Here is a 15,658-nt window from a genome sequence, read left to right as displayed (position 1 = left end):
AACTGGAAGGGACCTTGAAAGGTCATCATGTCCAGTCCCCTGCCTTCACTTGCAGGACCAAGTACTGTCCCTGACAGCCCCCCTCCCACTTTTTTTTTTTTGGTGCCCTAGATCCCTAAATTGCCCCCTCAAGGATTGAGTTCACAACCCTGGGTTTAGCAGGCCAATGCTCAAACCACTGAGTTATCCCTCCCCCCAAACACTTAAAAACTACTTGCTTACAAAACCAGACAAAAATTCAGAAGTGTCACAGCACACTATTAGTGAAACACTGCCTACTTTCTCATTTTTACCATATAATTATAAATCAACTGGAATATAAATATTGTACTTACATTTCAGGGCATAACATATAGACCAATGTAAACAAGTCATTGTCTGCATAAAATTTTCGTTTGTATTGATATTCTATGTTGCCTGTTGTAAAACCAGGCAAATATCTAAATGAGTTGATGTAGCATCTGGAAGACCTCTGTGTACCCCCCAGAGATACACATACTCCTGTTTGAATACCACTAAACTAGGCAAGTGGGGATATTAAGGTACACATTCTTGAGACTGATGGAGCATAAGAAGTCTCCGTCTTGGAGAGACTGTAGGAGTACAATAAAATTAAAAAAACAAAACTGAATTCTCCTTTACCTCTGCTCAAGTTTAAGTCTATTTTCTTTGTAATAGATCTCTCTATGGTATTTATCAAATGTCTCAAAATCCAGAGATGTTTTAATTTATGTCTTTCAGGGCTTGGCTACAGTCGAAACTCAAAAGTGCTGCCACGGGAGCGCTCCCACAGCAGCGCTTTCAAGTGCAAGTGTGGTCGCGGCGCCAGCGCTGGGAGAGAGCTCTCCCAGTGCATCACGTACTCCGCCTCCCCGTGGGGATTAGCTTACAGCACTGGGAGCTGTGCTCCCAGCACTGGGGCACTGTTTACACTGGTGCCTTACAGCGCTGTAACTTGCTGCGCTCAGGGGGGTGTTTTTTCACACCCCCGAGCGAGAAAGTTGCAGTGCTGTAAAGTGCCAGTGTAGCCAAGCCCGTAGTTCTTTTATTGATGTCTCCACAACTATGTTTTTAGTTTTAGCCAAAGTACAGAAAAATTTCCAAATTTCTTGGCTGATAGAATCTGGAGACCATGTGGTACACTAACAGAGAAATACAGAGAACCACTAGACACAGTAAGCTGAGCTATGCAAGAAATTTGGTTCTCTTTCATAAATAGTTAATCACAGAAAACCAAGAGCTGAAGATTAAAAAGTTAAGATTTCAAGAAAAGAATGGAAATTGTCATAGTGAGGTCTAAGACACATACAACAAAGCTGCAAACTGAAATATGAATATTTCAAATTAACATAAAAAACAACAGAGGAATCATGGAATTCCAGATGTAAAGCTTCCATTCCATCTTTAACATAACCACGACATCCAGATATTGCACCGAAGACCAGTACATACCACAGTAATTCATAAACTCCTCATTAGCTAGGTCAGAGACATTAACAACATAGTAAGAAAAGTGGTTGAAAGTTAACCAGTAACTACTAACTATGCAGATACACACACTACGCTGCACAGGCTCCGGAACTGTTAAAAGAAATAAACTTCAGTAGGGTGCATTAAGAAATTTGTTCAACAGGTCAAGAACTCTTGGACTAAACCAACCACCTAAAGGTAGATTCAAGAGAAAATTATTGGACTAACAAGGTCCAAGGGCAATGAAAAGGTCACCCCCAATTGTTGGGAACAGGAAGACTGCTAGAATTTCTACCTTTGTGCTATCTCAAGACGCTGACTTGGGGGGTTGGGGCAGCCTCCACTTTTGGGAGGGGGGGCGCGGGGGAGTGGGTGGGAAGAGAATCCTGTAGCTTGCAAACTGATAACTGTGAAGTTCCACTCCCCTCTAGCCATCTCCTCCAACATCTCTAGAGACTAATGGCTGCTCCCTGCAGACAAGTCTCTAGTACACCATACCTCTCTAAGCTATTTTACATTCACCCTGCTCTCTCCCACATCACACACATACTTTCTGGGTGTTTGAGCTTCCCTCGAATAACTCTAGTATCTGCCTCTGATTTGTCTCAGTTTTTCCAAGCTGCAGTATGAAGTTCACACAGTTCTTGCTAGTTTCATGATGGCTGCCCACAGGGCTTTGAATAGTAGCAGAGAAATTAATTGGAATCTTGTTAATTTTATTCCACTGATACCTGACAAAGCTCTGACCATAAGTAGAAGCACTAGGGCTGGCTCATCCTGTGCAGATGCAGGAAAACAATAAGACATCAGCTGAGTTTTGCTTCACATTTGTGAGACTAACTTTACAACCTTAAGTGCTAGAATTTTAATTAAAAAAGGAGAAATGTCAATTTCTGCAGAATGTGATGGCTTATGCGCCACATTCATTGGGGAAAGGAGCTCAACAGTATTTTCTCAAGTTGTGATGTATCACATACTAAATGTCATCACAAGGCTTAGGGGGCATGCCTACATGAACACTTAAGTATGTTTACATTGCCATTAAAAACCTGTGGCTGGCTCATGCAAACTAGGTCAGTCTCGGAGCTGTTTAATTGCAGTGTAGACGGTCTTTGAGATCTGTGACCCTCCCAACTTAAGCCTTAGTTACACAGATAAATGACATATTTTTGTTTAGTAGTAAAATATTAGACCATTTTGGAATAAGAAGGGATAGCTTTTACAGGTACTTGTTGACTAAAAATAGGAAAAAATATTTTATGTACAATCACTTGGAAGTGGAAGACCATAGGAAGTTATGTAAAAGTTGACTGTATTCTTACAACTTAAAATAGACAATTAAGCATTGAAGACATTTTTATGAAAACTGTTCTCATTTAAGTAGTAATTTGGAGCTAGTATTTAACACAGCTACAAACAACCAAAAATAATGTTATATAATAGAAATACTAAGACTTAAAACTAAAAAAGTGTTACCCACCACCATGGAAGAAAATTAGTCAGTTACTTCAATAGCTCATTGTATGCCTAAATAACTCATTCATTGCCCACAAGTTATGCTTGGCTAAAAATAAGGAGCAAATTCATCTCTTATTTCTTTTGTGATTTACCTAGGTCATCTTATATCTAATACTGTGATCCACATTCTGTCTTTAATAATAGTCAACTCATTTTGCATTTCCAGGCTAAACATCTGTTTGGGGTTCCTTCTAAAACCACTGAGTCCTAATAGTAAAACAATTGTGAACTTATATAACTATAGGGAGTTCAACATTAAAGGTATGAAATCTAAGTGAAATAAACAATATTCATACATACAAAGCCTGTTAATTCTAAAATTCAGTTTCCCTCCTGTTCCTTAAAATTTATTAGAATGAGCCATAAAAATCAATGTCTCCACTGAGTCCATGTTTTTTAGTGTCTAGAAGAGCTATGAATTTAAGTTCCTGAGCTTGCCTTTTGAAGGTGTTGTGCAGGTTTTCTTTGAGGAGGACAGAGATGAGATATGGAGTGATTACTTGGTGAAAAGTTACTATTGTCCCTTAAAAGTAGTAAACTCAATCTTCTCATAGAAGAGACACACATGAAAGCATATCACATTTTCTTCCAGCACACTTTACTTAGCATTCCCTTAATGGAATCAGATTTCCATTTATCACGTCACATACAAAGAGATCAAAATCTCTCTGAAAAAAACTAATCCTGTTTATTGCAAGGGCTAATTCCACCCCACCTATCCCAATTAAATTTTAAGAAAACAGGGCACTACAAAATATATTTTTCACAGCTATGTTTGTAAACTCCGGTTTTCTGTACTGCAGCCTTATTCTTACTACTGGAATGTTACTTGGAATCTGTATTTTAGAAGTCACAGCTCAAAATTTGGAGAGATCCGAATGTAATTACTTACTGCAGGTACCAATAATTTTTTCACTTCTTCAACAGCCCTCTTCAATTTGATTTCTGCTCTGTTTTGAGCATCTTCCACAGTGATTAGTACATGTAAATCTTCATTCAGGTGTTCCCAGTTGGGCTTGCCTCTGTTTTGTTCCTCCTAAAATAAATAAATAAATTAAATTCAATCAAAGGCGCATGAAAATTATTCAATTTCCTTGGCTACTGTATATTCATAAAATCTTTATCAATTTTTTTGTCTTTAAAAAAGCCAAACAAAAAACGACCAACACAACGTCTGGTGCCTTACAACTCATGACAAGAGTTTCCAGAGTGAGGAGATGGATTGAGTGGTGGGCGGAAAGTCTGAGCAGATCTGAGAACTGAATAAATGTAGTTTTTTTTTGTTTTTGTTTTTTTTTAAATAAACCACCCTAACCCAAGATGGTACTAAAATTTACTTACAATTTTCAAACAATTTTAAAAAAGTTAACATGAATGGGGGAGCATGGGTATGTAACTACAAAATTTCCAGTTGACTACTAATATAACTCCTGTTCAGAGCTTATCTTTCATTTAAGATAACAGCAAAAAGTGAATAAGGCTTTAAAAAAAAAACACTGCAATGAATAAAACTTCTTTTAGAACAAGTAACCCCTTCCTCCAGCATGTGGAATAGAGAAAGAGCAGGATGGGGACAAAAAAAACCTTGAATTCTTCGATGGCCCCAGAGAGCAGTGCCTAAACAGATGAAGCACATTGTTGGTTAAATAAGAGATTACTTAGGTACCTGTAACTAAAGGTCCTTCGAGATGCATCATCTCTATTTGTATTTCAAATGTGGATGCGCATGCTAGAAATTTTCAGTAACAGTGTTGGTTGACCTGTATGTGCATCATATGCTGCCTCATGTTCCAGGTGGGATTATAAGAGGCTATGCAGGGCAACACTCCTTCAGTCACCCTGTTACCGCTGGCAAGCCCAGTCTGCAGCAGAAGGAGTGGTTCTAAGAGGCAGTCCAGGATGGTGGGGATGGAGATGTCCTTAAGGAGGAGACAGATACGTTACACCTAGTAGGTGAAATGCTTCCACTTTACTGCGTAGCACGCCTGCGTGGAATCTTCCTTGTTGTGCATAAGTATGTGACAAACTGATTTCGAGCAGGCATTGTCTATGTGTGAGCCCCATCCAAAAATCAGGCTGTCAGTAGAAGTGGGCCTCAGTTGGGGTGCCAAACTCAGCCTTGGTCCTGGGTGAAGAGGTCTGGCAGAGTGGGGAGACTGATTGGGTGGCAGGCAGAGTCTGAGCAGATCTAAAAACTAGAACTGCCATGACTGTGGCCTGGTTGTGGTGGATCTTGCACAGGATTTGGAGGGGGGGCAGGAACAGGGAGAAAGGCATAGCAGAGACCACTCCACCATGGAAAGAGGAGAACATCTCCTTGCGAATCATGCCCCCTGACCTCCTGGGAGCAGTAGAGTGGGCACTTACAGTTTTTGCAAGTGGCAAAGAGGGGTGCCCCAAACACTGCAGATAGGGTGAAGAGTAGGGTTGTATTGTTCCTACTCCTGATTGAGGAACCAGGTCCAGCTTAGCGCGTGTGCCAGAAGGTTCAGTGCCCCCGGGAGGTACACCACGTGGAGTGACACATTGTAGTGTATACACCAGTTCCAAAGGTGGACACAATCACCACACAGTGACTGGGACCCGGTGCCCTCTTGTCTGTTTATGTATGTTTATGTTATGCCACTACAATGGTATTGTCAGAGAGGAGCTGAATGAGTTGGGCTCAGATGACGGGCAGGAACGCATGACAGGTTAAGTGGACTGATCGCAGCTCCAGAATATTGATGTGCAAGCATGCTTTGCACTGTGTCCAAACCCGTCGGGCAGCATGTCTGTCCAGGGGGGCACCCCAATGGGCTAGGGAGGCATCCATGCAGATGGTGGGTGTGGGGGTGGGAGTGGTGAAGTGGGTTCCTAGTAGCACTTTGGCAGAATTAGTCCACCAAGCTAGGGAGGCCTGGATGGGGCATGGGACAAACAGGATGGTGTCAAGGTGGACGATGGAGTCTGCAGACAGAAAGGAGCCACAATTCCAGAAAGTACACGTGCAAGTGGGCATGCAGCGCCCCATGGGTGCAGGCCACCATGTGGCCAAGGTGGCAGAGGGAGCAGCGCACTTTGGTGCATGGATTGCTATGTAGGGCTGCCACGATGGCTGTCACGACAGCGAAACTGTCTGCTGGGAGGAAGGCCTGTGCTCCCATGGAATCCAGACATGCCCCGATTAAATAGATTGCCTGTGTCACGACAAGCACATATTTCTCCTCGTTCATACAGATGCCAAGAGTGGCAAGGAGCAAGCAGAGAGCAAAGACGGTCGACATAGTTTCAGTGAGGGTTGATGTCGCCAGTAGCCAGACATCTAAGTAAGGGAACACAGTTGGGCTATGACAATTGAGAAGACTTTGGTAAATACCCTTGGGGCTGTTGCAGTGTCAAAAGGAAGAACTCTGAACTGGTAGTGGTTGTTACCCACATGGAAGTGAAGCAACCTACGGTGGGCCAGATGGATATCAATGTGGAAGTACGTGTCTTTCATGTCAAGGGCTGCAAACAATGGTCCCTGGGGAAGAGAGGGAATAATTAATGCAAGCGTCACCATATGGCACTTGGTCTTCCTGATGAAGGTGTTGAGTAGCTGGAGATCGAGTAAAGGCTGGAAACCTCCTCCCTTTTTTTGGATGAGAAAGGCCTGGTCTACACTAATAGAATAGCATAGCTGAAGTTGATGTATCTTAAGATTGAATTAAAATTACTTACTTTGCATCCTTTCAGCGCGCAGCAGCTCCCCCGTCAACTTTGCTTCTGCCTCTCGCAGACCTGGAGTTCAGCAGTCGATGGGAGAGCTATCAGGGATCAATTTATCGTGCCTACACTACACGTGATAAATCAATCCCCGATAGATCGATCGTTACCTGCCAATCCAGCGGGTAGTGTAGACATACCCATAGTATGGGGAGTAGAATTCGTTCCCTACGAAAGGGTCAGGCACGGGTTCGACTGCACCTTTCATCAGGACAGCATCAGCTTCGTGTTGAAGGAGGCTGCAATGCGAGAGATTCTCAGGACATGCCCGGGAGGGGACCCCAATAGGATGGGAAGGTAAGGAACTCGATAGACTAAACGTGCAGTATGATCTCCAGTACCCAACAGTCCATGGTAATCTTGCCCCAGTTGTGGGTGAACAGGGCAAGATGGCCCCCAAAGGCAGTAGAGGAGGCCGGGGATGGTGATGTGGGGGGCTCACAGCTCTTCAAATACATGTCAAAACTGGGTCTATCGTTGATTCCATGTTATGGCAGAGGAAATGGCTGATGGTTGCGGATGCTGTGATCTAGGGCATCATCATACACACTCCTGATATGGAGCGTAATTGGGCTGGTATGGTGCACAGAAGCGTGACCTCTGTGGTTTTCAGTGGGGCGCCAGGGTGTAAATCCTGAGATAGTGGAGTCTCGCTCTCGAGACTTAGAGAACAGCTCTTCGAAGAGAACAACTTCTCCTTGTTGAAGGGGAAGTCTGGGATGGTGGTCTGGATCTCCCTGGGGCAGCCAGAGGATTGCAGCTAGGAGTCTCTTCACGTGACAATGCCTGTGGCAGGAGAGCAGGATGACGCATCCACTGCAGCTTGGAGGCTAACCTTGGCCATCAGATGGCCTTCCTCCACCAGGGTCTGGAAGAGCTGTTGCTTGTCCTGTGACAGATCCTCCAGGAACTTTGCTATCTTGACACAGTTATTAAAGTCATACCTAGCAGAGTCTGGTAGCCTGATATGCGGAACTGCAGGGCTGCAGAGTAAATCTTGTGGCTTAGGAGGTCAGGGTGCTTGGCTGCTGTATCTGGGGGTCCGGAGATATGTTCAGTCTCCACATTCACTACCTGCAAAGAGGGAGGGGGGGAGGAGAAGAGAAAGTCAGCCCTCTTGCCTGGGACAAAATACCTGCATTCTGCTCTCTTAGGCGTGGGGGTGCACGAAGCTGGTGTGTGCCAGAGTACCCACGTAGGTTGAAGGATATAGTTTTTTATGGGCAGGGCAACGTGAGATGGTACCCTTGGCTAGAGGATGTCTAGCAGCTGGTGATGTTCATCCAGGACTTCCTCCAAAGGTATGACCAAGTCCAGAACTACCCTCTGCAGCAGTCCTTGGTATTGTCCATCATCAGGAGGCAAGAGGGCTGGGGGAATTGGTACATTGTCAGGAGAGGATGACGTAGCTGGCAGTACTAGCTTCTGCTTAGTATCTGTTTCCGGATCTGAGATGGATGGTTCCAGCACAGGGGCTCAGATGGAAGGGTGTGAGGTTTGTGACAGTGGATATGGATGGTGGTATGGGTCGTGTGGTGGCCAGTGTGCCCATGGGAGTCAGGTCCTGGGGGTACTGCAGGCCCCAAAGGTATAAGTATCAAGGTGGTAGTGCCAGAGCGCACCCTGCCTGGTGCAGCTGTCACGTGCAGAAGTCAGAGCTGCTCCTGGACACTGGGAAAAATGATGGTTCCTCTGCTGAGTATTTGTGGAGTCCAAAGAGACCACTGGTAGCGGTGGAACCATCAGTGCGGTCAGTCTCACAACCATCAGGTGTGGTCTCTGGCCCAGGAGGAGTGGTGCATCCGCCAGGATAGGGGGCTGTGGTGCCAAGGGCAGTGGTGAGGGTGGATCCGGCAGGTCTAAGTGCGAGCTTGGAGCAGTGATTTGACTAGCCCAGGTGTCCAGAGTACATCTCACTGACTGCTTAAGTGGGGAGGCATGACCTGGCATGGTTTGGGGAGAAAATGCTGTACTTCACTGCAGTCTGCAACAGGGACTTGCTGCAATGGCTATGTGAGCACTTATGAACATCTGACTTGGATTTGTTCTGTGCTGGTGGTGCGATTGGATCCAGGCAGGAGGTGGCAGATGGGTATTCACCACCGGTATGGAATACACATAGGCACCATCACCCGAAAAACTCAGCAATTTTGAGGAACGCTATAGTAGCCACCCCATATTAATTGCTCTCAAGAAAAGCGAAGTAAGGCAATCTTCTCTTGATCTCAAGTATTTACAAATATGGATTTTTCTTCCAAAATGAAGGCAACAGAACATAAAACCCAGGTTTATCTCTGGACTGATTTACTTGCTTAGAATTACAAGAGTTAGTCTTAACATCTTTGTCTTAAATGGAGAATGAACAGAAAAAGTTTGCTCTACCTGAGCAATATTAGAATATGGTAATATTTTAAAAGACATTAAAAAAAATGGCTAAAAGCTCTAAAAGAATTAAGTCTCATTAAAGACAGAGATTGATACACATTCAGAAAAAAAATCTTGTACCACCATGTATATATAGAGGCAGTTCTTAACAATTCTGGAATTAAATTGATCTAAAAGCATACTGGGCATAACAGACCATTCTGTGGAACAAGCTTTTAGCATTACCTTTCAAAAAACAAAAAAATGCAGACCAGTAATTAATATTTCAAGAAATGGAAGACAGTCTGTGTTGATTTCAGAGGTGACATTTTAAACTCAAATTATTTTAAATCTTTCCAACAACTCTCAACCAGTTGTTTTTCTTATTTATACAAGTTTTAATCAATAAATATACTACTAGGTCATTTAAAATGATAAAGACTTTAGTATTCCACAGTTAACAAATAGTGTGGAATATTTTATATTTAATCCATTAAAAAAAAGTTTCTATGGAACAGATGTGAATAAAAATTAGAGCACGAGAAAATATAAGGGAAAAGTATCTAGGGGATATAGGAGGGACAAAGGAGAGACAAGAGGGAACACAAGGGAAAAATAAAATGATCAGATGTGTGTAAACTAATACAAGAAATATGGGGAATAAACAAGAACTAGAAATACTAATAATTATCACAATTATGACAGCATAACAGACTTGGTGAGATAATTTACAACTGGAATATTAGTATAGAATGGTACAGCTTGTTCATGAAGGACAGGCAGGGAAAAAAGGGAGGATGCGTTCTTCGTATATCAAAGATGTATATACGCGCACTGAGGTTGAAATAGAAGAGGGAGGCAGACCTATTGAGTGTATGTGGGTAAGGATGAAAGAGGTAAAAAAACCCCAAAAGTGATATAGGTGTCCACTACAGACCACCTAACCAGGAAGAAGAGTTGGATAAGGACTTTTTTTTCCTTTTAAAAGAACAAAATCATCCAAACCACAGGACTTGAACTATCCAGACATCTGTTGGGAAAATAATACAGCAGGGCACAGATTATCCAACAATTACTTGGAATGCACTGGAAACAATTTTATTTATTTATTTATTTTTACAGAAGGTAGAGAGCGCGACTATGGGAGATTTGATTCTGACAGAGAGGAACTAGTTGAGAATTTGAAGATGGAAGGCAGCTTGGGTGAAAGTGATCATGAAATGACAGAGTTCATGATTTCAAAGAACAACAGAAGGGAAAACAGCAGAATAAAGACAAAAATCTTCAAGAAGGCCGACCTAAGCAAACTCAGATTTGGTCAATAGGATCCTGTGGGAAGCAAGTCTAAAGGAATAAAGAGTTCAAGAGGGTTGACAGTTTTTAAAGAAACTTTATTAAGGGCACAAGAGCAAACTATCCCAATGTGTCAGAAAGATAGGAAGTACGATACAAGAGCCACTGGCTTAACCAGGAGATGTTAAATGACCTGAAACTCAAAAAAGTAGTACAAAAAGTGGAAACTAGGTCATATCATGAAGAATGAACATTAAACACACTACAACCATGTGGGGACAAAATTAGAAAAGCCAAAAATGAAATTAAGGTAGCTAAGGACAACAAAACATTTTACACAAACACAAGAAGCAACAGAAAGACCAAGAACGGGCTAGGCACACTTGCTTCCGGCAGCTCCCATTGGCTGGGAATGACAAACCGTGGCCACTGGGAGCTGCGGAGGGCTGAGCCTGTGGACGGTGAACATCAGCAAAATGTCTCGTGGCCTGCAATAAGATTACCCTGATGGGCCACAGGTTGGCTGCCACTGGTCTAGATAATCCTTAGTCCTGCCTCAGTGCTGGGGACTGAATTAGTTGACCTACAGAGGTCCCTTCCAGGTCTGAATTTTATGATTCTATATTTGGTCAAAGAGTCAGCCGCCACATTCGCATTTTAAAAACTCCACTGCAAAAGTGAGAAGTGTTCAGCTGTCAATTAACAGTCTTACATTTCTATGAGTCTATGATTTGTTATATTGGAGAAATGGGAAGATATACATGAAAATAAAGTGTATCAATAAATAAAATATTTCTCCTCACATGTACTGTATCAGCTATTGAGATTCTCAGGAATTGTACCATTTAAACCTCTATTTTTACACAAATGTTAAGTAACATTTTAAATAATACTGATTGGAAGATTACTTATATGAATTTCAGGAGCTGAGAGAAGAGAAAAATAACTTTCATTTACAGGAGTACAGTCTGACATCAAAAGCTCAGAAGATTCACTATATGCTCTCTGCAATAATTTAATCTGCTACAGAAGAATATACCAAAGGACATTTGAGGCGTATTTGGCCCACTCACTATATCACGGTCAATACTGTGGTACCTTGGCTTTCATCTCAGAGTAAATTACCATTTACACAATTCAGATTCAACTTTAAAAGATTATCTTAAGCAAGAGAAAGTTAAATTTTCTTTTATAAAGATGGAAACAAACAGAACCTTAACAGGAACCAATCTGAACCATATTTTTAAAATCCTATTATGAGAAATCAGATTAACATTGTTAAACCAGCAGAGAATAGTATGATAATCTACTGCTTGCTTTTACTTTTGCACTAGAAGTTCATAAATCACCAGGAAGAGGAGCATTTCACTGTAACTGTGTGGATTATTGGTGAGGACGGGTCAGAGACAACATCTGGAGCCCTTAGAGGACTATCAAAAGATCGGTTGTAGTCCAAGAGGGACAATGACAAGGAAAGGTGTCCTGGAGTAGGAGGGACATGCTAAATGAACTGATGTTTCTGCAGAGGGGATTGTCTGCATGCAATCTGAACCACCTCTGTTCATAGTGTAAATAAATAAAATACAGAAAGATAGAGTCTAAGAATGGAAACTGATCTGGTGCAATGCTGCTAAATAGAGTAGTGCTCAACTGAGGGGAAGCAATATAGTCTCTTTATGAAAGTTCCAATCTGTCAGCAGTGGAAAGCACAACACTCTTGATAGACTTACAGAGCTGATCTATAACTTTTAAATAAGTAATTAACAACTAGAGAAAAAATTAATTCTCTTGTCTGCAGATGAGGTGGTCTGTCTTTGTTACTTGGTATTTATTAAATACTTTGAATTTAATGAGAACCATAAAACTAATACTGAAAACATTAACTACTTTGTAGATAAATTATAATTCTGCTACATCACTAGGATTTAAAAGGTGCCATATGTAACACGATAGTCTTAGATGTATTCTAGATTCATTATTTCTTGTAGTCAGCTCCATGTTATTTACTGTAGTGGAATATGGAATTAGACTGTCCTTAACCACAGTCTAAATGCCCTGTCACACCCCTGTAGTATCACAATCATACAACAATATATCAGTAAGACGCAAAAGGATGTATATTACTAGGCAAATGGCACAGATTTCCTTTTCTGCTCTTTTCCTTCAATCAGAGGACAAGTGTACTAATAGCCTACTGATGATACTTTGGAGTGGTTTACTGCTATGATACCTTTACCTTAAACAAAATACTTAAAAACAAAGTTTTGGAGAAGGAGAAGGGAGCTATGCAATACATTCTCCTCCTTTGTAAAATTATTACTAGAGAAAAGTTAGGAGAAAATAGGGAAAGGGACAATGTTGGCACAAGAACAAATGAGTATTAACTGGTCCTGAATACATTTAGGCTGGACATTAGAAGGAGATATCTAACCATCAGAGTGAGGTTCTGGACCAGCATCCCAGTATGACCAGTGGAGGCAAACCACCTAACTAGTTTTAAATTGGAGTTTGATAAATTTATTAATGAGATTGTGTGTCAGGATTGCCAGCACAGGACAAGACTCATTGAGCCAGGAAGTCCCTTCCAGTCCTATGTAATATGTGGACTTAGCAGCTAGGATCATGGGGGGGGGGAGGGGGTGGGACACGGGACAGCAGGAAGCAACAGTTTAGAGCTGCAATCCCCCTATTCTCTCTTGTCCCTCTCCCAAATTTGGAAGAAGCTTATTTGGGAGACAAATCTGCTCCCAATTCAATCATATCTTTACTTAAAATATACCAGTCCTCTTCAAGCAGTAAATCTCAGAAATTGTCTCCTGTACCAGGGCTGCCATAAAAAGTAAGTGGAGACTGAGCAGCTTGGAAATTTAAGTTTCATTGAGGAAGCTGACTTAAAGTTACCAATATAGTTTTTATTATTATTATTTTAACTTAATTTAGGAGATAGGGAAAAGAGGAAAGGCAAAGTGACAAAAGAATGGTTAGGAGTGGGTTGCAGAGGAGACAGAATATAAGAATTACAAGTTCCAGCTGCCTTAAGTGAGCAATTTAGCCAGGCTGGCAGGGCCACTGCCACTTGAGTGTTTTGAATTAATACTTCTCAGTGTTACTTTTATACAAGAGATTTGAACAATTACTGTTGAGCCAAATACATTTGTTGACAAAGCAGCCAGAATAACCATGTGGAGTAAAGAGTTTTTTTATTCTGAGCAGAAAAAAACTGAATAAAAAGAATGTTCTGAAAAATAAATTTTCAGATAAACGTATTCAAAATAAAAAAGTAGTATTTTAGCCTGAATCTCACTGTATTCACGACTAGTTTTGCTAAATTATATATGAGAAGTGGTAAGAAGTAGAACAGGAATCGGCAACCTTTGGCACGCAGCTCGCCAGGGTAAACACCGTGGTGGGCTGGGCTGATTTGTTTACCTGCCGCGTCAGCAGGTTCGGCTGATTGCGGCTCCCACTGGCTGCAGTTCGCCGCTCCAGGTCAATGGGGGCTGCGGGAAGCGGCTCAGGACGAGGGATGTGCTGGCCGACCTTCCTGCAGCCTCCATTGGCCTGGACTGCTGAACAGCGGCCAGTAGGAGCCGCGATCAGCTGAACCTGCCAATGTGGCAGATAAACAAACTGGTCCGGCCTGCCACGGTGCTTACTGGGGCAAGCCACGTGCCAAAGATTGCTGATCCCTGAAGTAGAAGATACAGAAAATTACTACTGAATAAAATGATTTGTGACACAACCTTGTGGAAAAATAGTCTTAGAAAAGCTTAATTACAACCAAACTATTTTGTCTGCTAAATTAAACCACATTTAAGAGTTATATGAACTGGCAGGCAAAAATTTTACTCCATTCTTTTAATTTGGCAGAAGTTTCAGCATCCTAAATTTAGCCCAACGTTGTGACTGCTCTTACTCAGTTTTGCATGGGCATATTCACTATCTTCAGTGTTACTAGACAGAATAATGGACTTGCTGAAGCTCTTCTCTCTATTTTATAAATATATCTTGCCACTAAGGACTACAGATCAGGTAGTAAAAAAATTCATTCTTTCTAAAGTTTCTTTGTATTTTAACTGCTTTAGACAGCTATATAATGAAATAGGAAAATAAGCTACGCAAAGTTAAAGACAGGAATAAAACTCAAAGGGTTTAAGTTACTCAGGGTGCCTGCAACCAAGCTCCGATGCTTAAAAGCAATGTGTTACAAAGACCTTGTATAAAACTGTCACTTCATTTAGTTTCTTATGAGGGTTCATAAACTGTTGTGTGCAGGAAATCTATTGGTGAAACAAAGATGTCTCTTCTCACTTTCAGGTGCTAACCTGTGTGTAGCAGGGTAGTTACCCTGCTCCTGCCTTGAAGGGCTTAAAACAGCTCTGGGGGAAGGTTGTGGCTGGGAGCTGCTAAGCTGGGCTATGCCCCAACCAGGCCACAGCTGGCCTGTATAAAGAAGGTGGGAGCCAGGAGCTCAACAGTCTCCCTCTGCCTGTAGAGGGAGCTAGAGACAGGGTACCTGAGTGGAGCAGGGCTGGGGAAAGGCAGAGGAGCTGGGGAGCTCCAGCCTGGAAAGCCCAAGGCTGCAACCTAGCATAAGGCCAACAGGTACTGGGGGTTGTAGAGGGAAGCCCAGGGGTAGGCCAAAGCAGCTGGTCCAAATCTAACCTTGCCAGTGATGAGTAGGCTGATACTGCGGTCTGCCCTAGGGCATGGGGGCTAGACGATAACTGGCAGTAGCCTTATACTGAGGCAAGGTGGGGACAGTGGGTGGGGTTCCCCTGGGAAGGGGAGACCCTGAGAGAAAGGGGTTACTGCCAGCAGGCAGCACCCCAGATAAAAGGGCACCGGAGTCCAGAAAGGGACATGGGGGCCAAGCGGTAGTGGATCACTGGCCTGCAGAGGACGCTCCTGGCTGGAAATCAAGCTAATTCCCAGAAGTCACCAGCAGGAGGTGCCGCAGGGGTGAGTCCGCACCTCTACACTGTAATATAAAGTCATACTTTCCCAATATTATTTTACACATAAGCAATGTATATAGTTGCCAGAAGGATGCTGTATAATTGAGAATGAGAAGAGAAATGACCTGTGCGATCAAAATGGGAGAGGTGGTGGTCCACAAGACTTTTTTTTTTTTTTTTTTTTTTTTTTAAATTAAGATATGGTCTATACTATGAACAAATGATTACCTGTGCTATGCGTTTTTCCTAGATTTCTTGAAAAAAACCCTCTGTCCAGTCACATTACCAGCCATAACACTTAAACAAAG

General features: G+C 42.3%; 1 protein-coding gene across 7 annotated transcripts in view; it reads right to left on the bottom strand.

Annotated features, from left to right (window-relative positions):
* The window catches only part of QKI (QKI, KH domain containing RNA binding), a 332,733-nt gene that overhangs the window by 85,906 nt on the left and 231,169 nt on the right, over window positions 1-15,658 (bottom strand). For 6 of the 7 annotated variants that reach the window (XR_012655572.1, XR_004371961.2, XM_032767744.2 and 3 more), the window contains one exon: window positions 3,881-4,024. The exons of the other annotated variant lie outside the window; for it this stretch is intronic. Coding sequence is in view for 4 of the 6 variants with exons in the window: in XM_032767744.2 (XP_032623635.1) it covers window positions 3,881-4,024 (144 nt within the window). In the remaining 2 variants the exon portion in view is untranslated. The remainder of the gene's footprint in view (window positions 1-3,880; window positions 4,025-15,658) is intronic. 7 annotated transcript variants of the gene reach the window in all.

The sequence above is a fragment of the Chelonoidis abingdonii genome, chromosome 3 (genome assembly GCF_003597395.2).
Source record: "Chelonoidis abingdonii isolate Lonesome George chromosome 3, CheloAbing_2.0, whole genome shotgun sequence".
Lineage (NCBI taxonomy): Eukaryota > Metazoa > Chordata > Testudines > Testudinidae > Chelonoidis > Chelonoidis abingdonii.
Note: the sequence above shows the minus strand (reverse complement) of the source record. Positions and strands in the feature narration are given on the sequence as shown.